Raw genomic sequence first — 24,043 nt, 5'->3', positions numbered from 1 at the left:
TGTGTGTGTGTGTGTGTGTGTGTGTAGTTGACACACCAGTGTTACATTAGTTTCAGGTGTATGACATAGCATAGACAATGTAGTCAGTGGTATTGTGATGGTGTTGCATGAAGACTAAAAGAATACAGTGCTAATGTTAAGTCAGATTAAAGTTTAAAGCTGGGAGGTTTTAGACATTTATTTAGTTTACTGAATACTAAAATAATACTAGATATTGTGAAACTTAAAATTGAAACAAAGCTTGCTGTTGCCCTTTAGTTTACAGACTGTTTGGGATTGATGTCATTAATGATTTTTAATTTCTCTTTTTTAATAGGTCACTACTGTTTTTAATGAAGTCACATCATCTTTCGATTTAAATCCTCAAGTGTTACAGCAGTTAGATAGTAAACGACAGCAGGTCCACATGACAGTTACAGAGACCAACCAGGAGTGGCAAGTGCTGCAGTTGAGAGTGCATACTTTTGCTGCATGTGCAGTTGTGAGTTTGCAGCAGCTTCCAGAGAAATTAAATCCTATCATAAAGCCATTAATGGAGACAATTAAAAAAGAAGAGAATACACTAGTGCAAAACTATGCAGCTCAGTGCATAGCAAAACTACTTCAGCAGTGTACAACAAGGACACCCTGCCCCAATTCAAAAATTATTAAAAACCTCTGTAGCTCACTTTGTGTGGACCCTTATCTAACTCCTTGTGTCACATGTCCAGTACCAACACAAAGTGGCCAGGACAATTCTAAAGGTATATATCTAAACCTACATTTGGGGTAGAGAATTAACCATTTAAATTTGTTTTCATTTACTGTAGGCATCATTTAAACACAAATCCAGTTTGTTAGAGCTTTTTCCCATTTTGCATATATTGGTAATCAAATAACCCTCTAAACTCAAACTATTCATAAAAGACCTGATACTTCATATAAGATGACTGAAACCTTATATGATAAGACAGGTGTTAACCCTTCCCTCTCTTTCCAGACCATCATTATAAGGTTTTACTGTTTATTGGGCTAGAACACTTAATTGTATCAAATGTTGAATAAAAATTCTTCCTATAAAACTCTGGTTTCTCTAATTTAGTGCATGTCTTAACAAGTGAACTCGCCTTTAGCAAATAATGCGTAGCCATTCTGATTTCATCTGGAAAATAAGAATTGCTCTCTTCAGGCTGGTGTCAAGGACCAATGTTTCTTTACATGCCTTAGTCCTATATGATTTCTTTTGTTTCTTTGTAAGATTTTGGAAAAGCAGATTATTTAAAATGTAATAAATTTACAACTTTGGCACAGTTATAGGTCTTAAAAGTGAACAAACTGAAAGAGGAAGTGGCATTTTGAATACCCTTAAAACTATAATAGGGTCAAAAACTAATGATGTAATGTATGGTGATTAACATAACATTAAAAAATTAAAAAAAAAAACTATAATAGGGTAACAGCCTCCCTCCCCTCCCCCTGCTAACCCCTAGTGTTATTTGAGCCAGTAATATTTTGCAGTGGTCAATGTTTCTGAATTTATGGTGACTGTGGACATTTCTTTTAGAACTTGCTTGTAAGTTTTTATTGTTTCTTTTTATGCCTAGAAGCAGTCATTCATTTTTTAAAAATTAATATATACTTTAACTGAAGGCTCAAAATCATTCTTTCATGTCATATTTCTTGTTAACATGATTCTACAATTTTATATTAAGTATGGTCCTATGCAAATATCAAAACATTTAACTTAATGTTGTAAATTATTGACTGTTTTGTTACCATTTCATTAGCTAAAGAAAATGTCATCGGCTTATAAAAATTGAGGCTTAAAGACATAGTTTTAAAAATATGTTGTATGTCTTTTGGAGCAGGAAGCATTTGGTCACCTATATTTGCTAAAAAGTTATTTAACTTTTTTCCTTTTAGGATCCAACTCTGAAAAAGATGGGATGCACCATACAGTCACCAAACACAGAGGTATAATTACACTCTACAGGCATCAGAAAGCTGCTTTTGCTATCACAAGTAGGCGAGGTCCTACCCCTAAAGCAGTAAAAGCTCAAATAGCAGATCTTCCTGCAGGAAGTAGTGGAAATATCCTTGTTGAACTTGATGAGGTAAACAGTTGTTTTGGGATTTTCTGACTACTCTGATTTTTAAACAGATACCTTACAGATTGAGAGCTAAATTGTCATATGAGCCTCTGTTATTTTATTTCGTTTTTTTAAAATTTATTTTATTTTAAGATTTTATTTATTTATTTGACACAGAGAGAGAGATAGCGAGAGCAGGAACACAAGTAGGGGGGGAACGGGAGAGGGAGAAGCAGGTTCCCGCCGAGCAGGGAGCCCAATGCGGGGCTCAATCCCAGGACGCTGGGATCATGACCTGAGCTGAAGACAGACGCTTAACGACTGAGCCACCCAGGCGCCCCGAGCCTCCATTACTACATTTTTATATTTTTAAGTGATAGAACTGGAATTAACCTTTTGTAGTACCCCCACAACATGATCCAGAAAAACTAAACTTCTTCAAATTTCTGTTGATACTTAATTTTTTTTTTTTTTTAAGATTTTATTTATTTGAGATAGAATGAGAGAGAGAACACAAGCGGGGGGAAACAGCAGGTAGAGGAAGAAGCAGGCTCTCCACTGAGCAGGGAGCCCGATGGCAGGGGGGCCGATCCCAGAACTCCGGGATCATGACCTGAGCCGAAGGCAGACACCCAACCAACTGAGCCACTCAGGTGCCCCTGTTGATACTTATTTATAAGTGTCAAATAATTATCACCTGCTTGACTTTTAGTCAGCCTAGAATTTATTAAATGTGTGATATGAGGTAGGGATCTAAATTTATTTTTCCATATGAACAGCCAGTTATCCCACTATTGAATTCTTTCCTCCCTGATTTATAATGGCACTTCTGTTATATATCATGCTTCATATATGTGAGTATGTATTTGGGCTTTCTTTTCTGTTTCATTGGTGTACTAGTCTACAGTACAGTCTTCTTTAAGGACAATTAAAAAGTGTTTTTTGAAATGTTTATAGTCACAGTATTAATGGTGGAATGATGCTCTAGGTAGCTCCTTTGGTTGGCATGACATAGAAATTTACCTGAATTCACCAGTAAACTATCAATGCTAAAAGACATGGGTCTGATATATTACTGTAAAATATATATTTTAAGTTTCTTTTTTAAATAAAAATTTTACCTTCTTACCTGTATTTCTTTTAAAATATTCTGTGAATGAATGTTTTTTTCACTGATTCTATTCTTCCCATAATAGTTTTAATAAAAAATTTACTGTGATTTTGGTTATTTATATCTCTATGGTTTACATAATTCTTCCTTTACTTAAAAAATGATTGTAAAAATATATGCCTCTTTCTGGAGGGATGGTTTTTTTGTATTATAATGAAATTATTGCCAAGTAAGAGGTTACTACTCTTGTGATCCTTTAAGTGAATATAAATAAAAGGACAGATCATTTTATCTCCTTATCTTCTCCCTGGCTGGTAAGTTTCTTTGGGGCAGGGAGAAGGGAAAAAACCGTCACTTAGGACTATCTCTAGAAACTGCATGTTCTTCTTTTCCTTATTTTTCAGCTCCAAAGAAGTATTTTACTTTGGCTGGAAAAACCTAGTTTGGGGTTTTATGCCCATGTAAATTTAATTATTAAAAGACGTTTATAGTGATAAAAGTGTTTATAGTTGCTTAATTGGTTAATGGTAACACCATGAATTCTTAGATGGTGACTTTTAAATTCTCTTAATAAAATTTCAAATCCATTATACTTTTTTAAAAACTCTGCTTTATCAACTAACATTTCATTTTAGGCCCAGAAACCCTATCTGGTACAGCGAAGAGGAGCTGAATTTGCCTTGACGACTATAGTGAAGCATTTTGGTGGTGAAATGGCAGTGAAGTTGCCACATCTCTGGGATGCTATGGTTGGTCCATTGAGGAATACAATCGACATAAATAATTTTGGTGTGTACATATTTTTCTGAGTAGGACATTGAAAAGTTATTTGCAAGGTGATACACACTTAAATCAATATATTTTAATAGATGGAAAGTCCCTCTTGGAAAAGGGAGATGGTCCTGCCCAAGAATTGGTGAATTCTCTGCAAGTTTTTGAAACAGCAGCAGCCTCAATGGATTCTGAGCTTCATCCCTTGGTAACTAACTAATGCAAGTGTAGTTTTCTTCTAATAAAACAAATGGTTTTATTAAAAAGTCTTAAGGCTTAAAATGTGCAACTTTGATGTCATCCCTAGTAATTGCATTTTCTTTTATGTGGTATAACTAGATTCCTTCTTTATTGACAGCAATTTTTTGTGGGCTTTGAGGCAGAGTTTGGTGCATGAATGTTAGAAAACTCACTTTGGGAGCTTAAAATATGGAGCAGTGGGGATAGGGCTCTGATGACACAGAAGCCAGGTGTAAACGGAAAATTACAGCCCTATTAATTTATGCCATATTTAGTAATACAGCTCCAAGAAAGGAAGAGCACAGTTAATAAAACTTCTTCCTAAGGTAAGTGTAAAGGTAGAGGAAGTTACCTGCCTGAGATGAAGCTAGTCAGTGGCAAAGAAAGAATACTGGTTTGTGTTTTTTTTACTATTAACTAATTTCCAAAAAAAAAAGAATTGTGACAGAGGGAGGAGTAAAATAGACTAGAGAATTAAATATCTGGTTTTTCCATAGAAGAAAACAGTATTCTTTCCATATAACTATAGTAGGAACTGCAATTTACAGTGCTGTTACATGTGCTAGCTCCAATTCCCTATTGATATCTAACAGAAAAGGGTGAATCTAGGAGAAAGAGAAGAACCTTTTCTGTTTATATATAGTAATGAAGTTATATCTCTTTACTTGTTAAATTTCGCTGATTTATCATTAGTAGAGAAGGGCAGAATCCATCTCTATGCTCCCACCCTTCTGTGATCAGCTTAACATTCATCTGAGCTGTAAGGGTAGTCTGTTCAGCATGTACCTGACTCTCATTAAGATTAATCCTGGTATTCCCTGCAGCAGGCACTTATTAATGAGATATATCATGCCCTTGTGATCATAATGCCTGTGGTAAGCCAGGAGGTTAAAGTGGGAGATACCTACCAAAGGATGGTGCCTAGAACAAGATCAGGATCACTCAACCCAGGGAATAAAAAGTATGTATTTAGGGGTGCCAGCCTGGCTCAGTTAGTAGAATGTGACTCTTGATCTTGGGGTCGTGAGTTCAAGCCCCACATTGGGCATAGAGCTTACTTTGGAAAAAAAAAAAATGTACCTAAACCTAAGCCAGAGCTACCAAACTGGGAGGAGACTGGTGATGTGTGGTGTCATTTCTCCAACCTTGGGAAAATCTTACAGGTACCTTTTAATGTGCACCCTGATGCCTTAAGAGAAAAGGAACAGAGGAGAAGTTATGCACCTTTTATTTTAAAAAGAGTTTCAGTACCTTAGTTTGGATTTAGATTCATTTTTTATTGAGGATATTTTGACAATAATGTTTGAAGTGATTGGAGATATTCTTGGATTTAGAGTCATTTAGAATATCAAGAACCTCTCAGTATGGGTTATAATAGTTATATTTACACAGTGGATCCCCTAATGAATATTCTGATTGTCTTGAACTTTTTGTTTTTAGTTGGTACAGCACTTGCCTCATCTTTATACGTGCCTTCAGTATCCCAGCACTGCAGTGAGGCACATGGCTGCTCGTTGTGTAGGCGTTATGAGCAAAATAGCTACCATGGAAACAATGAATATTTTTTTGGAGAAGGTTCTTCCGTGGCTGGGAGCAATTGATGACAATATCAAACAAGAGGGTGCAATTGAAGCACTTGCATGTATCCTTTTTTATTTTTACAAACTTTAGAAATGATTTTATTTAAGGATGACTAAAATAAAATTCATTAATTCATTTAAATGTTCATAAATAATCTTTCTTGTTCCAAAAAGAAAACTACTGTTATATTTTATTTTGAAGTATCTTTATATTACATTATAAATACATTACAAATATATTTACATTTTATTTTGAAAATTTTCATACAGAGTTTTAAGAATTACTATTTTAAGAGATCTTTTTTAATAGGCAGAAATAATTTTAGGTACTTTATGAAATATATTTCTAGTAACTGATTATTGGTTTATAATCAGTGTTGTATTAATACTAATCAGACACTGTGTATGTAGTCCGTATTTTATAAACATACTGTGTTTTCAAAGTTCATTATGTGGGTGGAAAATGACTAACTGTAATAAATAACTAGAAATAAATATACAGGCAAGCTTTTTACTATGGGTACAACGTCCATTGACATTCTTTAACTCGAAGTATCTGAAAGATATTTCTAAGAGCAAGAAATATGGATGGAGATCAAATCAGTAGAAACTCTGGTTCAGAAATGCTGAAGATTGCGGGAGGACTGAACTTATTGGGCCCTGCTCTGTCCAGTTTATGATGGTCAAGATCCTGGTTGGAAATTTGGAATTAATCTTTGAGTGACATTGAACTGTGCTCCCTTGCTTGCAATGTAACTCATTTTATTTTGGTATTGGAATTCTAGCAACTTGCAAGAATTTCTCTATGAGAAAAACCTGATTAAAACTTCCTCCAGCCTCTTTCAGGTGAAAAACCTAATTTTACGGTCTTAAGAGAAAATTACGTAATATTTGCAAAGGAGGAACGGTGCACAAGTGCTGTTACAATTGAATCATAGATCTTGAGAGACAGTCTATTCCCTCATGATATAGATGAGAAAATGGAGAATCATTTTAGAAGTTAAAATCTTGATATATCCGTTTGTGAAAACATTTACCTCAGAAAAGTTTGAAAATTTCCTTAATAACTTACTCAGGTGTAATGGAACAATTGGATGTTGGTATTGTTCCATATATTGTCCTTTTAGTTGTGCCTGTGTTGGGAAGAATGAGTGATCAGACAGACAGTGTAAGATTCATGGCTACACAGTGCTTTGCAACACTAATTAGACTCATGCCACTTGAGGTAAGTTGAAATACTTGGTTTACAGACTTAATATTTTCTCTAACTTCATCTGTAATAATTGTAACTCTTTTAAAACAATGTCAGGTTAAAAAAACCATTGTGAATATGTTTACAAGCATTAGGAATTTTATACTTCAATGGATATATATATATATATATATATATATATATATATTTATGTTTTTAACATAGGGTTTCAAGTAAACTATGGTCCCTAAAAAAATGATCATTTATTGATGCTATTCTAGAAACAGAATTGTTCCTAAGTATCCCTGGTAACATCTAGGTAAAGATTCTGTGCTGACGTTTACATGAAAGGTAAATTTGAGAGATGATAAAAGAAAGTGTAAAAAGCAAATGAGTATGGAGTATGCTTTCTCCATACTCTGTGGGAGTGGAGAAAGCACACTAGAAGGTTGGTTGGAGAATTTTGGAATGGCCAGTACAGGAAATAGAAGTGGCTTGAAGCAAGGGAAGGACCAGGACCCTTCGACCAAACTGCTTAAAATATTTTGATGGAATTTTTATAATTCAGGAAATAAGTAGATACACAGTTCATCCATGTTGTAGTATGTATCAGTACTTACCTTTTTTGGCCGAATAGTATTCCATTGTATGGATGTGCCACGTTTTGTTTATCCACTCACCAGTTGATGGACTTTTGGATTATCATCACCTTTTGACTATTACAAGTAATGCTACTATGAACATGCACTTACAAGTCATTGTGTGGATATATGCTTTTATTTCTTTTGAGCAGGTATCTAGAAATGGAATAACTTGGGTCATATGGTCAAATTTTGAGAAATTGCCAGTTTTCCGAAGTAACTGTACATTTTAGATTCCTACCATAAAGTATGAGCATAAGTTGGATAGCCTCTATAAAAAAAAAAGTTTGGCCATGTCTGCTGAAGTTGAAGATTCCCATCCCAATAACCCAGCAAATTCACCCTAGATATATAGCCTAGAGAAATTCATACACATGTACCAAGACATATCTTCAAGAATATTTATCATAGCGTTATTTATAGTAGTGTTAAGACCATTCAAATGTTCATCATTGGTGGAGTAGATATGTTAACTGGATGATAATGGTGATTATGATACTAGAAAAGAATGAACAAAATAGAAACACAACAATATTAATCTTTAAAATAAGATTCCATTTTTATGAAGTTCAAAAATAGGTAAAGGTACATGGGATGCATACTTAGGTGACAAAGGCATAAAGAAAAGTAAGAAAGAGGTTGCCATGGAAGTCGGTAAAGTGATTACCTCTTGGGGAAAGGAGAATGGGTTGTCACTGAGAAGGAGCATATGGGATCTTATAGGATTATGGCAGGGCTGTTTTTATTGATCTGGTAATGGTTATAAAGTTGTTTTATAAAACTGTACATTTATTTATAGATTTCTCTACATGGTTTATTCCACAATAAAAAGTATTAAAATAACTACCATGACAAAAAAAATACTAGACTATGGGCGCCTGGGGTGGCTCAGTCACGTAAGCATCTGCCTTCAGCTCAGGTCATGATCCTGGAGTCCCAGGATCAAGCCCCGTATTGGACTCCCTGTTGAGCTTCTCCCTCTGCCCTTCACCCCGCTCGTGCTCTCTCTCTCTCTTTCTCAAGTAAATAAATAAAATCCTAAAAAAAATTACTAGACTACTGTATTGAAAGGTCATTTCCAGAATAGTTTCCATACTCTGCTTTCTAGGTCTTATTTGTATTTTTTAAATTGTTAGTCCTTGCATCATTATTTGTAAACTAAATTGTTAGTTCCCTTTGGCCCTTTTCTACTTTGGAATCAATGAGTGCTAGGAAACCATCATGTTTCTTTGAGCAAAAGAGTAGATGCTAAAAACAGTATTTTAGGAAAATTAATCTAACAGCTGAAAGCAGTTTAATAGCTGTTTATGGATTAAAATGGAAGTACCCCAAAACAGAGCCCAATCCACTGTGAGGTGATAAAGTCTTTTTTAGATTTTGTTTTTAAGTAATCTCCATGCCCATCGTGGGGCTCAAACTTACAACCCTGAGATCAAGAGTCGCACATTCCTCCAACTGAGCCAGCCAGGTGCTGGAGCCTTTTATTTATTTTTTTTTTTAAAGGGGAGACTAACAATATTTGATAGATTGGCAAAGTGAAGAGACTTTGACCTTTAGAAATTCAGAAAAGATTAGTAAAATTCTCTTTGATGTCAAAATTACAAGATTGTGATCTATATTTTACTTTTGGCTATGATAGAAAAACAGGGACCGGGGCACCTGAGGGGCTCAATTGGTAGAGTATGCAGCTCTTATCTCAGGGTTGTAAGTTCAAGTCCCATGTTGGGTGTACAGATTACTTAAAAATAAGATCTTCAAAAGAAAAAAGAACAACCAGATTTATCTTCCCATCTTAACCAGAAGAGTACACAAAATGAATCATACAGTGGTTTTCAGATATTAAACAACAGGCAACACAGAATAGTGATTCATGAGAGAAGAGAAACAAATGAAGTGTCCTAGCTTGCTGCCTGGAGTGAGTTTCCAGGCCATAAGATAGGGAAGTGAAACCTAAACAGAGCCTCATAGTCTCACCAAGTTGAATGGTCATGAGTTCAGAATGTAGGTAGGACAGGATGGCTAGAATTTGCAAGGCAGATTATCCAAGAAGTAGTAACTGCATGAAAAAGAAACTCCAGAAGTCCACACCAGGGCTGAGCATTCATCTGGGCATATTTATGTTTGAGACTAGGAGAAAGGATGATTGAAAGGCATAGGTGGCTCATAAAGGGCCAGGAGTAGTTTGTGTTTCCACCAAGCTGAATCAGAAGACCTTCCACCATTTAGAGTATTAACTACAGTCCTTAGAAGTATATTGCCTGTGTAGTGGGATCAAATTAGCCCTTGGCAAAATCCTTATTTGGACCTACCTTAGCAAAGTTTTAAAATAAGCCTTAAAAGGGGGATTAAAATGATTTCAAGTAACTTAAACTGCATCCTAGAAAATAACTCTAAAATACTAAAACCAAAAAATCTAGCACCCAACAACGTAAATGATGTTTGGCATCCACCAAAATATGACCAGGTATGAAAATATATCCAGTAACCATCAGAAAAGTCAGTCAATAGAAACAGACCCTGAAATGATCCAGATAATAGAAATAGTAGATAAGGAGATTAAAATATACTGCATATGTTCAAGAAAGCAGAGGAAAGCATGAATGTAATGAGCAAAGTGGAAGATAAAAGAACAAATCAAATTGAACTTTTTGAGATGAAAAAATACAATTATAAATAAAAACACTGGATGGGATTAATAGCAGATTAGATACTACAAAAGAAAAGATTGCAGAGTTTGAAGACATAGCAGTAGAAACATGAAAATCATGCAAGTATATTCCTGTTCCACTCTTGATTTCCTCTATTACGTCTTCACAGGAAGAACATGTACTTTTCTGAAATATACACTGAGGAGGATTTAGGGAATATCAACCAGTGATTTTGACAAAAGCTCTAATTCCCTGCACTATTAGTAACTTTTGCTGATTTTATAGGAATTGGAATGAGGAAGATACTCACAGGAAGGGTCCCTGGCACTGAATAACATTTATGACTCTTGGGCTTAGGGTTTCTTTGGTAGGAAATGGACCTCGTTATATGGCCTTATAGCTGGTTGTCACCTATTAAAAATTCCATGAAGAGAGACGTTTGAAAATTTTATTTCTATGTAAAGCATTGTGCAGAAAGGGCTTTTTGATGATTATCATTATGCTGTTAGATGTGCAAAAGTGTTAGTTTCTATCTTACTAGATAGAGTTGTTAATTCCAAAACCTTTTGAAAATATTACAAGGAAGCTGTTTTTAAGACTCAGTGTACAGGGGCGCCTGGGTGGCTCAGTCGTTAAGTGTCTGCCTTCGGCTCAGGGCATGATCCCAGGGTCCTGGGATTGAGCCCCGCATCGGGCTCCCTGCTCCACGGGAAGCCTGCTTCTCCCTCTCCCACTACCCCTGCTTGTGTTCCCTCTCTTGCTCTCTCTCTGTCAAACAAATAAAATCTTAAAAAAAAAGTGTGCATACCTTATTCCTCCAATACCATTTCTCATGTTATATGAAATAAACATAGGCAGAGTAGCAGGCAGAGGGAGAGGGAGAAGCAGGCTCCCCGCTTAGCAGGGAGCCTGATGTGGGATTTGATCCCAGGACCCTGGGATCATGACCTGAGCCGAAGGCAGCCGCCTAACCAGCTGAGCCACCCAGGTGCCCCTGAAATATATATTTTAATTGACTTTAATTGAAATTCTGTTTCCAGAATTTTACATTTCTTCCCCCCCCCCCCCAGAATTTTACATTTCTTAACTTTAGAGACACCACAGGGCAGTAGTTCTCAAACTTTTTGGTCTGAGGATCTCATTACATTCTTAAAAATTGAGACCCCAAAGAGCTTTTATCATATTTTCTATAATAGAAATTAAAACTGAGAAATGTAAAAATAAAAAATTAATTCATTTAATAAACCCATTAGATGTTACCATCAGTAACATTTTTAAATGAAAAATAACTTTTTTCTAAAACAAAAATAAGTTAGTGAGAAGAGTGATATTGTTTGACATTTTTGCATATTTCTTTTATGCCTGGCCTAATTATAGAGAGCTTGATTCTTGTATTTGCTTGGGCATTCACTCTGTTACAAAATATTTCTTGGGTTGAGGGTATATGAAGAAAGTCAAGCCTCAGAGATAGGTAGTTGGAAAAGTGAGCAGTATTTTGACAGCCTTTTCAAATAATTGTGGATATTCCTTTATCTGATAGCACACCAAAACTCAAAAGGAGAAAGCTTATTAAATTTATGTGCAGTGTGGAATCTAAAATCCTATCAACGAATGTAAAATCTCTCTATGTTAAAATTTATTGGTTTATCTTTCACTTTCCAGTAGATCTTTTAGCCATACATGTTTTTTTTTTAACATAAGCATTGGTCACTTGGAAAATACTGGTTCACTGAGTTATGTAAATCTTTTAAAGCTGGTATATTTTGTCATAAAATAGCAAAAAATCAGATTCATAATATCACCAACAGAAATTCTTTTTAAGTATTGGGATGCTTACGCTTATGTTCAAGCTCACAATGCTGTTTCTTTTGGAAGATTGAATTTTATGACTGACAAGATATGTCAGTTGTTTTCCTTGAAGTGACAGATTTATTTTGAGAAAAATATTGGCCAAGTAGCCAAGTCAGAATAACTACAGTTTGTCAGTCCATTCAAGTAAAATTGTCTATGAAAAATGGCTCAGTCAGATCACAGTTTAAACAGTCTTACAATTGCTTTTCCTCAGCATATTGTATTTTGGTAAGCAGCAAAAGTGCTTTATGTGAACTTCACATTTTGTTGCACAGAATGTTAAAAAGATGTGCATTCAAGGGTTGAGGTCTAATAAAATTACTTTTACTGCTTTAAGGACATTCTTAAGTGAAACTGGCTTAAAAAAAAATGTTGGTGCATGGCTGTAACACAGTGACTACTGGTACATTTAATGCTGTTGCCTTGATTCTTTCTGAGACATAAGCAGTTTTGCCCACCATTACTTTTGCAGCATCAGTGTAAATGTCAACACAGTGAAAAAAGTAAACAATGTCTTTCTTTTATTTCTTTTATCATGAAATAGTTTTGACCTCAGTGATTCTTTGAAAAAGTCTTGGGGATCCTGAGGAGTCTGCAGAGTACATTTTGAGAGCCAGTACTGTGGGGCATCATAACACTAAAATTGAGAAGCCCCAGTAACAGCATTGTATTTAAAGTAATTTATGTGATTCTGTCTGCCTCTTTATCAAGTAATGCCTGGTGTGGGGAAAAAAGTTGTAACTGTGTTCTTTGAAGTACCTCAAATGTGTTTATTTAGTAGTCCCATGGCACTTTTAATACCTGTCAAATTTAAACTCTATTTATTGTCCAGTCTTTAAAATTATTTATTATTTATTATTGGGGCACACTTCCTCTGCCCCCGCCCCCCCACTTGTGTGCTCACTCACGTGTTCTTTCCCTCAAATAAAATCTTTTAAAAATATATTATTACTTTTATTTTTTTACTATTTTTGAATTATTTTTTCTCTGTATTTATATTTTGATAAGATTTGAAATTATAATCTGAGTATGAAAACATTGTGGTAAATCGTTTTAATACCCTTTAAAAAAATCACTTCAGGCAGGCATTCCAGACCCTCCAAATATGTCAGAAGAACTAATCCAATTGAAAGCCAAGGAGCGACACTTTTTGGAGCAATTATTAGATGGGAAAAAATTAGAAAATTACAAAATACCAGTACCAATCAATGCTGAACTCAGAAAATATCAGCAGGTAAAGTTTTATACTTCTAAATAGAGATTATTCCTTTCAATGTACTTTGAAGAGTTTTTAAAATTGACTTAGTAATAGCTTGTGTTTAGTGTTTATACCCATTTATTTCTCTTTTGCCTAAAGATTTTTGGTCTGTGCCTACATGTTTGACAAGAAAAAATTTTTATGATCTGTTCACATTTCTAATTTTCCTCTTTTCTCCCAACCTTTCAGGATGGTGTGAACTGGTTAGCATTTCTTAATAAGTATAAACTTCATGGAATTCTGTGTGATGACATGGGTTTAGGAAAAACTTTACAGTCCATCTGCATTCTAGCAGGAGATCATTGTCATAGGTAATTTAAAATCTTATTTTTTAGAAAGAGCTTTCAGATGCTAAGAAATGTAAACAAGGCAGTTAATTCATTGTGTTTTATTGCTGTAAAGGGCCCAAGAATATGCAAGATCAAAATTGGCAGAATGTATGCCACTTCCATCCTTGGTGGTTTGTCCGCCAACATTAACAGGTCACTGGGTGGATGAAGTAGGTAAATTTTGCTCCAAAGAATATCTCAATCCATTACATTATACTGGACCTCCTACTGAAAGAATAAGGTAAGAACTATACAACAAAAAATGTTTAATCTTTTGCTTTAAGAACTTTAGGATAAAATTTATTAAAAATGAATTCTAGTTTTTTTGGTTGTCAGAAACTTTCTTAAGTTATTTAAGAAAGATGAATATACATTATAAAGATATAATCAGTGAGACTCATGAAAGTTTAAGGACTTCAGCCATTTGGATTTTCCAAGTATTTGACCTAGCAACCAAAGCCATTCTCTGTGCCCTTCTTGGAAACCTTGTGATCATAGCTATCTTTCTCTAAGAGCCCTCTAATCCCCAGAATGCTTTTGCTTTGAAGTGGCTGCTCTGGCTGCCCTGATACCATAGCATTGCTAGAATTCTATTAGCTTTATCCTTTTTCTCTTAAACTAGTACATCCTTTATGTCCTAAATACAAATTTTGAAGAGCAGAATTTCATTGGTTTCAGTTCGTCTTTTAAAGACTGCAGAGTCTTAGGTTGCTGATTAGTCCATAGATTTGCTCCCCCTTTGTATATGTAATAGCTAACATATGTTGAGCATTTATTAGCCAGGCATTATTCTTAGTAGTTTCACATTTATGTAAAATTGTGTAGTATGTATTTGCACAATCACCATATGAGGTATGGTTATTATTTTTGTTCCCAGTTTACAGATAAAAGTCTAAGACATGGGGTATGTATGTCTTAGCTGTATGACCTGGGTCCAAGGTCATATAGCTAATTAAATGGGCAGAGTGAGTATTTGAACACAGGCAAGTCAACAGCTTGCACTCTTAAAACAATTTACTGTAGTGTCAGAATTTATTCATTTAAAAGTATAGAAACTCAAACTAGCTTAAGCAAACAAGAAATTCATTAATTCACTAGATGGAGAATTTCAGGGGTGAATTCTTCAGGCACATCTAGATGGCTCTCATTTGCTCTTCCTCCCCATACATAGCTTGTTTTATTGGTCTCTGCAGTTGGTGGATAAGATGATCATAGATGGGGGCACCTGGGTAGCTCAGTAGATTGAGCGTCCGACTCTTGATCTCAACTCCGGTCTTGATCTTCAGGTCATGAGTTCAAGCCCTGTGTTGGGCTCCAACATGGAGCCTACTTTAAAAATAAATAAATAAATAAGTAAAAGATGACCACAGTCTTAGAGCCACATTCTCTTAGCTTGGCAACTGTAGTAAACAGAGATCTTCCTTCTCTCATCATGATTATATCAGTACTAGAAATGACTGGCCTGTTTGGGTCATGCTACCAAACCAGTCTTTGTGGTCAGGGGATAAAATATTGTGAATGGCTCAGCCTGATTCAGTGCTTCATATCTTTGGTGATTATGGGCACTGTGGCTCCTCCTCACCCCCTAGCACAACATGAAGTTTGGAAGGAATAGTGCCTTTAAGGAAGAGGTGTTAGCAAATAAAGTGTCCACCAATTTGAATCAAGTACCCATCTCTTTTCTAGTCAGACTGAGTTAGGCTAACAAGGCCAAGTCAAAAGAAGAATGGTCTTCAAGTGGAAGGTCATGGATGTAGAGTAAGCAGAAAGGAAAGTTGGGCTTAGTAGGCACATTGAAAACACCTTGTAAGATGGTAGCAGTAGCATCCCCTTTGAAATTATATTACACACTTTGTAGGTTCCTTGCTTCCTAATCTTATTTCTTTTTAAATACAGGTTACAGCATCAAGTAAAAAGGCACAATCTAATAGTGGCTTCATATGATGTTGTGAGGAATGACATAGATTTCTTTAGGTAAGAATTAAAATTTTTTTCTTTAGAAAAACTTAGTATCAAATTTGAAAAGAGTTAATATTTTCCTGCCTGAAAGACTCTTCATATAGTTCTTGCCATATACTAAAAGATGCTAAATTTTTTTGCTTATTCTCCCTTAGAAATATTAAATTTAACTACTGTATTCTTGATGAAGGCCATGTCATCAAAAATGGAAAAACAAAATTGTCAAAAGCAGTAAAACAACTGACTGCTAATTATAGGATTATTCTTTCCGGAACACCAATCCAGGTAATTATTTACTGTTCTCTCTCTCTCTCTCTCTCTCTTTATATATTTGCCATGTGGAACTAAGGCTTGACATTTGGCTGTGAATTAAAGAAGTATTTTTCTTTTCTTTCTTTTTTTTTTTAAGTTTATAGGAATGATAATTTCCAGTAATTGTGTTTTATAATGGTTCATTTGGTATGTAATAGTATCTGAGCAAACCGGGTTTTAAAAAAACAATATGAAGGGACGCCTGGGTGGCATAGTTGGTTAAGTGTCCGACTCCTGGTTTCAGCTTGGGTCATGATCTCAGGGTCATGAGATTGAGCCCCTGCTCAGTGTGGAGCCCGCTTGAGACTCTCTCTCCCTCTGCCCCTCCCCACCAAGCTTGTGCTTTCTCTCTCTCTCTCTAAAATAAATAAATCTTTTAAAGATTTTATTTATTTATTTGATAGAACACAAGCAGGGGGGAGGGGCAGAGGGAGAGGGAGAAGTAGACACCCCACTGAGCAGGGAGCCCGATGTGGGGCTCGATTCCAGGACCCTGAGATCATGACCTGAGCCGAAGGCAGACGCTTAACTGACTGAGCCACCCAGGTGCCCCTAAAATAAATAAATCTTAAAAAAAAAAAAAGGCAGTGTGAAGAGCACTGGGTGATGTATGGAATTGTTGAATCACTATATTGTATACCTGAAACTAATACAATAGTATATGTACTATTCTGGAATTAAAATAAAATAAAATAATAAAATGTGATTTTAGGCTATGTAAATAGAAGTCTTGTGTCCAAAGTATGGGAGACTAATCAGACTTTATTCCACACTGGCCATTCTCTTTCTGTGGATGTACACCGCAGTCTGACTTAACATTGAAAAGCTAGAGCTGGTTCAGAGGGGAATCATCATATAGTAGAGGTGTGAATACCTGGGATTAAGAGGGAGTTGGAAGAGATTATAGAAGTTTGTGTTGGAAAAGGAAGGAGGTGGGTAAATTTATAGAAATATTCTGATACTTTTGAGAGGTTCTATTATCTTCTGGAGGAATTGGTTGCAAATGTTCACATCTAGCTTGGATAGCCCCTGTAATGGGAAGATACCGTATCTTCATCATTCTCCAAAGAGTGGAAGGGTGAACACCAAGTGACCTCTAAGATTCCTTCTGATTCTAAAAAATATTGACAGTTCTTTATTTACATCTTTGTAACTTTTCTTTTAAATTTATTTTTGGTGGTGGACTAATTATTATGTTAGGGTTTTGTTCATTAAGTGAACGCTTTTTGTTCACAATATTACTTTCACAACAAGTTTGTGGTTTTTTTTGTTTGCCCTCTTTGTTTCTCCCTTCCCCACCTGAACATTTTAGCTCTGAAGCGTCTAAGGGTTTCTGCACTGAAGACCCATGGTAGCCCAGAGTTAGGAGGCAGAGCCTAAGTGGGATTAGAAGGGGAAGACAACCCACCATGGTGAACCAGAGCCCCAACAGGATGAAGAGGGCTTCTGGAAGGGGATAAGGGGGTGGGATGGTACCTTAGGATCCACACATATTGGGAATGCATCTAAAATGAAAAAGTGCTGATTTTTTTTTTCTTCTTTTTTTTTTAAATGAAACTTCAACAGTAGAATTGGAAAGAATCTGTGCCTGTTCGTCATGGCCCTTGAATACTGGATAGACTTGACCTATAATGAAACTCTTCTAGGCTTTCCTTAAGAAATAGTGATGTTGGCCAAGTTCTTTAAATCTTGCTATTAATTTTAGTGTCAAAGATAAAAGAATCAGAAACATCCTCATCTTTCTGCTCTTCTGTTTATTACTGATAGATGCCACCAGTAGGATTTAAACACTATGGACCAAGGCTTATTCTGGTGGAAGAGACTTGAGAATTCCACCCAATAGGATAGAATATTTTCTCCAAGGATACTGATGTGAATTTTACAAATTAAAATACAGACTTACACAATATATGTAAAAATGTGGTTGATTACCCCTCATGTATGTCATTATAGTGGGCTTTCATTAATATTCCATTTTTCAAGTGTAAGAACATAATCCCAGTATAAAAGATAACTGATGTTCCTTTCTTATGTTCAGAACAACGTTTTGGAGCTGTGGTCATTATTTGATTTCCTCATGCCAGGATTTTTGGGGACTGAACGCCAGTTTGCTGCTCGATATGGTAAACCTATATTAGCAAGTAGGGATGCTCGGAGCTCTAGTCGAGAACAAGAAGCAGGTATGAAAAAGATATAATTCTGTACCGTGCAAGTGACTATACCTTATTCCTAACTTTTTTGAAGCCATTTTCTCTTACTGTTAACAGGTGTTCTTGCGATGGATGCACTGCACCGCCAAGTCCTGCCTTTTCTTTTGAGAAGAATGAAAGAAGATGTTTTACAGGATCTTCCACCCAAAATTATTCAAGACTACTACTGTACTCTTAGTCCTCTCCAGGTTAGAAATCTGGTGATTGTGGTTGGTGGTGGTATGTTTATTAGGAGAATGCTTTGAATAAGCCATACAGGTATTGAATAAAGGGGATTAGACTTTGGTTTTATCACTCAAATCTAGCTTCTGCTTTCATAGACTTTAGGAATATTCTATTCCAAACGTGTAGAGATAGGACCTGAATGAATCTGTTTGGACATGTGGATATACATTTGAATATATGCATTTTGAATATGGCATTAAAATAAAAGTATCAATCATAGTTGCTTTCTTATATGTTGAATTAATTGGAAAAATTGCAAGGTTAAACTGATAAAGAAATGAGCCAAAGTTTATAAGGGCCAAAAATCTGCCTGTAATGTTATATCTTCACAACAGCATTATAAGTATTGTCAATCCCCATTTTTGCAAATAAGGAAAGAGAAGCTTAGAAAGGTTAAGTAACTTGCTCAAGGTTATAATAAATATCAGGGCTGAGTTTCAAACCTGGGAAGTGGGACCACATCCCTTTAAAAGTACTGTTACATTACCAGTAAATTTTTGAAATAAGACTTAGCTTTTGTACAGGTCTGATTTTGTACGGAGACCATTATCAAAGGAATCTTTTTTTCCCAAAGGAATTTATTGTATGCCTTTCCTTGTGTAGTATTTTGTGAGGGGAAACTATCCCTTTTCTTAGTAAGACATGGCCTGTAGTCAGAATTTTCTGTTTTAACTTTAGGTTAGTATGCATCCATCCATTTCAGTATTATGAGTTGATTTAGTATGATAAAATGAATTAAAGATAAACAGACACACCCAGAAACTTACTTTCTTTCCTCTCCTATCTATGCAACTTGAGTTAGCTTAGCAGGACACTAACCTAGATGCTGAGATCTCTGTGTTCATTTATATTATCTATCTCATCTGTCTGGGCTCGATTCCTCATTTGTAAAAATTGGATTAGTATTCCTTGAAAGGACTATTTTAGGAGCAATGAGGTGAAGACTTTTGGAAGTAAGTACAATAAAGAAAAGGTGCCATATGAAAAAAATCTATGGTAGGGGCACCTGGTTGGCTCGTTCAGTAGAGGATGCAACTCTTGATCCTGGGGTTGTGAGTTTGAACCCCACGTTGGGTATAGAGATTACTTAAAAATAAAATCGTAAAAAAAAAAAAAAAAATCCATGGTATGATGGTATAAAACACATTTAAGCAGCCTGAAGGAGAGGAGCTGGGAGGAAAGTGACATTTGACTTTATTTAGCATTCATGCATTTTTATACTCTGACTTCTGTTTCTTAGCACTCTAGATTTTCTTCCCTTTCATATTGTTTTAGCATGTACAGGCAGGAACCCAGACCCCAAGGTAATGCTTCAACGTTCATGAGTTCTCCTTTTAGGTAGCAGTAGTATTCTCTTACTTCTTTTTACCTTTTTTTTTTTTTAAAGTTTTATTTATTTCAAAAGTAATCTCTGCACCCTACCTGGGCCTCGAATTTACAATCCTGAGATCAAGAGTCACATGCTCGACTAACTGAGCCAGTCCAGGCACCCCAGCAGTAGTATTCTTTTAAAACTTGGGTCTTTTGGCATGTACTTACACAGGGTACCACATAACTTAGAGAAGATTTTCTCATTTCTAAGAGTTCAGGTTCTCTTGTATTGGTAATGTATTTATTTTCTCAACAGAGTGGAAAAATTGAGTCTAGGACTGTTTGACTAGTTTTTAATATTTTAGCAACCAAGCTTAATGTGTTCTGCTTGTATTCTAAATGTAATTTTAAGGAATTTACCAAGATGCAATGGATAATTTGTAATCAGGAGTAAAGCATAGGTATCATACTTTCTTTAATGAGGGCTGGTTTAAATCACTGCTCTTATTGGCATTTGCTAGCTATGTTTTGAACAATTGAAAATAAATATACTCACTGCTTTGGGGGGGTACAATTTTACAGGTTCAGCTCTATGAGGATTTTGCTAAGTCTCGCGCCAAGTGTGATGTTGATGAAACAGTTTCTTCAGCTGCGCTTTCTGAAGAAACTGAAAAACCAAAGCTTAAAGCTACAGGCCATGTATTCCAGGTATAGATTATAGTCTCCTTTTTAATCCTTGAAGAATCATGTTCTTCAATGCAGCAATTTTTACATGGAATACTGAAATATGGGTTTATTTAAGTTTTTTCAATATTGTATATACATTCTTGAAAATAAAAAGTACTAATTTATTTTCATATTTATAATTAGTAATTAATAAGTAATTTAATATTAAAATTATACAAAATGCAGTATATCTTTGTATATTACATGAAAAGAGTTTTAGAGAATCTTTTGCTTTATATTAAAAAAAATATTGGAATGCCTACCATAAGGCAGTAATTTTTGTAAGCTCATGGGTCAATTAAAGCATTGGAAAAAACAAACTCCTTCCCTTGTAGCGTTCAAAAAGGAGTAAGTAAAACACATACTATGTAAGAGAAAATAAAGCAGAATATGGGGTTATATAGTATAGGAGTTGTGGTTTTTAGTAGAGGGATCAGGAATGGCCTCTCTGAGAAGGTGACATATAAGCAGAGATCTGGAGGATTGAGGCATGCAGATATGTGGCAGGGGGGAGTGATTTCCAGGCAAGGATACCAAAAGTACAGACGTGTTGAAACATGTATGCCTCATGTGCTCAAGGGAATAGCAAATGAAAAAGAGAAAGTGTCAGCTCAGTCTTTCTGTCCCTTTTGAAATATTCCACCATAGAAATCCTCCCCAAACTGCCCTTTCCCACCAATAAATTAAATACTGTAACATTTTTAAAGATAGAAGAGGGGGAAAGGTAGTTGTGAAGGTTAATACCTCTCCCATAGTTCCTATCGTAGTGTCCAGCAGTCTCTTGAGCCTTGTCAGTGGAGCTTTCTAATACGAATCTCAAGACCCAAATTATAAGCCATGGAAAAGGCAAGAGAAAGAATGTAGCTGAAATAGAGAAAAGAAAGAAGGACCATATAGGGTTTCTTAAACCCAACCACTTGAAATAACTACCTCATTCCACCTTCACCTCTCCCTGACTTGCTGAATTAGAATACTGTGTAGGGGAGAGATTTGCAGATTTATAAGGTCCTCAAGAAATTTTTTACCCACTGAAGTTTGAGAAACCCCTAGGAAATCTTTAGGAAATGTTGCCTTATTCCAGAAGCATCTGTAAGCATTATCAGGCACGTTGAGTGGGAAAGAGGTCTTTCTGTCATGAGAAGCTCATTGTCTAGTGAGGGAGACAGACGTAAACTGTACAATTTATACAAGCTGTAAATGCTCTCATACTGCCCAAGAAGCACAGATGAAGGCATCCCAGATGAGATATTTGAACTGGTTCTTAAAGAATGAGTAGGAGTAGCAAGAAGAGGAAAAAGGGCATTCTATGGATGGGATAGAATAGGAAAAGATACTGAGACACAGACATTTCTGGCATGTATGGACTTGTATATACTTTTTTCCCCCTTGAAGGCATTACAGTACTTACGTAAACTGTGCAACCATCCAGCATTAGTCTTAACACCTCAACATCCAGAGTTCAAGAGTACTACTGAAAAACTGGCAGTTCAGAATTCTTCTCTTCATGATATTCAACATGCCCCCAAACTCTCAGCTTTGAAACAGGTAAGTAGGTCTCATGAGTGTTAGATGTGTGTTACACATTCTCGATCTGTAACACTGGATAAATTGGCTTTTCCAAGAGATTACTGAAGTGTTTACCATTTCTTTTATTTTTTAATTTGGTTTGTTCCATTTTCGGTTTAGCTTTTTAAAAAAAACTGTGGTAAATATATATAGTATAAGATATGCCATTTTAACCATGTTTAAGTGTACAATTCTGTGTCATTAATTACCTTCACAATGTTGGGCAGCTATCGCCACTATTTATTTCCAAAATTTTGCCATCACCTAAACAGAAACTCTGTACACATTAAGCAATAACTTCTATTCTCCTTTCCTCCAACCCCTGGTACCCTGTAGTCTACTTGATATCTGTATGAATTTGCCTGTTCTAAATATATCATGTAGGTGGAATCATCCAATATTTGCGCTTTTGTGACTGGCTTATTTCACTTGGTTTTCAAGGTTTGTTTGTGTTTGTAGCATGTATTAGTACTTCATTTTTATGGCTGAATAATATTCCATTGTTATTATGTATATACCACATTTTGCTTATCATGTGTTGATGGACACTTGGGTTGTTTCCACCTTTTGGCTATTGTGAATGATACTGCAATGAACATGGGCTAATAAGCATCTTTTTAAACAGCCCCTCTTTTCAGTTCTTTTGGATGTAGACCGATGAGTGGAATTGCTGGATCATATAGAAATCCTTTGTTTAACTTTTTCAGGGACTCTCAGACTTTTCCATGGTGGTTGTACTATTTATATTCCCACCAGCAATATGCCACGGTTCCAATTTCTCCACATTCTAGCTAGCACTTCACTTTTTTTTTTTTTTTTTTAATTGTAGCCATCTCAGTAGGTATGAAGTGCTGTCTCATTGAAAATGCCTTTTAAGTTCTTGGACCATTTTTAAATTGTATAGTCTGTCTTTTGGTTGAGTTTTAAGAGTTTTTTTATATTCTAGATATTAGGCCCTTATCAGATACATGATTTTGCAAATATTTTCTCCCATTCTGTAGATTATCCTTTCACTTTCTTCAATACTATCTTCCATGGTTTCTGATGAGAAATCCAATATTAACCTCATTAAGGATCCCTTTTACATGACGAAATCACCTTTCTCTTGCTGCTTTCAGGACTGTCTTTGAATGGTTTGATTGTAATGTGTGTCAGTGTGGATCTCTGAGTTTTATTGGGAACTGCCTACTCTGCCAGTTTGCTCCTGTTGCTCTCTTGGAATATAGCTTTCAGAAACAGAATTTTTGGAAAATTCCTTAAGATTTCAAAAGGTTAAACTTTTTAAAAGAACCAATTTCAAGCACCAAAATGTTGAGGCTAATACATTTAGTTCTAACTCGTCTTAAAAATTAAGAGCTTACTATAAAATCTGGACTTTAGTAATTGTTTTTGCTTTTTGTAGTTATTCTGGCCTAAATTTTTTATTTTTTTTAAAGATTTTATTTATTTGACAGAGAGAGACAGCAAGAGAGGGAACACCAGCAGGGGGAGTGGGAGAGGGAGAAGCAGGCTCCCCGCTGAGCAGAGAGCCCGATGTGGGGCTCTATCCCAGGACCCTGCGACCATGACCTGAGCCGAAGGCAGACACTTAACAACTGAGCCACCCAGGCACCCCTGACCTAAATTTCATTGAGAATAACTAATGAAAGATTTTAGATTTCATGTGGGTTAATATAAAAAATGTTATATAATGACATATATGACATCCAGGCATGTATCCTTATATTACTAAATGTGAAAGAATGGATTTTTTTACCATAAAATGGAAGAATGACTATTGCTTTTAGATTGTTTATATATGGAATAGTTTTCTTATTTGACCAAACTAATTTTGTTTATAAAATGTTCACAGTTTTCTTAACATAGCTGATACACATTTTTTTAAGGATTTTATTTATTTATTTATCTATTTATTTATTTATTTATTTGAGAGAGAGAGAGAGAGCATCAGTGGGGAGGAGGGACAGAAGGAGAGGGAGAAGCAGACTGCCTGCTGAGCAGGGAGCCCAACATGGGACTCGATCCCAGGACCCTGGGATCACGA

General features: G+C 35.6%; 1 protein-coding gene across 1 annotated transcript in view; it reads left to right on the top strand.

Annotated features, from left to right (window-relative positions):
* The window catches only part of BTAF1 (B-TFIID TATA-box binding protein associated factor 1), a 103,727-nt gene that overhangs the window by 63,391 nt on the left and 16,293 nt on the right, over positions 1 to 24,043 (top strand). The window contains exons 20-34 of the mRNA XM_028098737.1: positions 317 to 743; positions 1,903 to 2,093; positions 3,816 to 3,969; positions 4,050 to 4,159; positions 5,632 to 5,833; positions 6,848 to 6,996; positions 13,185 to 13,337; positions 13,551 to 13,672; positions 13,764 to 13,931; positions 15,587 to 15,664; positions 15,805 to 15,934; positions 18,000 to 18,141; positions 18,229 to 18,359; positions 20,290 to 20,415; positions 21,826 to 21,978. Of these exons, the coding sequence (XP_027954538.1) occupies positions 317 to 743; positions 1,903 to 2,093; positions 3,816 to 3,969; positions 4,050 to 4,159; positions 5,632 to 5,833; positions 6,848 to 6,996; positions 13,185 to 13,337; positions 13,551 to 13,672; positions 13,764 to 13,931; positions 15,587 to 15,664; positions 15,805 to 15,934; positions 18,000 to 18,141; positions 18,229 to 18,359; positions 20,290 to 20,415; positions 21,826 to 21,978 (2,436 nt within the window). The remainder of the gene's footprint in view (positions 1 to 316; positions 744 to 1,902; positions 2,094 to 3,815; positions 3,970 to 4,049; positions 4,160 to 5,631; positions 5,834 to 6,847; positions 6,997 to 13,184; positions 13,338 to 13,550; positions 13,673 to 13,763; positions 13,932 to 15,586; positions 15,665 to 15,804; positions 15,935 to 17,999; positions 18,142 to 18,228; positions 18,360 to 20,289; positions 20,416 to 21,825; positions 21,979 to 24,043) is intronic.

Source organism: Eumetopias jubatus, unplaced genomic scaffold, assembly GCF_037043125.1.
Source record: "Eumetopias jubatus isolate StellerSeaLion01/CBP00866 unplaced genomic scaffold, mEumJub1_p1.0 scaffold_17, whole genome shotgun sequence".
Lineage (NCBI taxonomy): Eukaryota > Metazoa > Chordata > Mammalia > Carnivora > Otariidae > Eumetopias > Eumetopias jubatus.
Note: the sequence above shows the minus strand (reverse complement) of the source record. Positions and strands in the feature narration are given on the sequence as shown.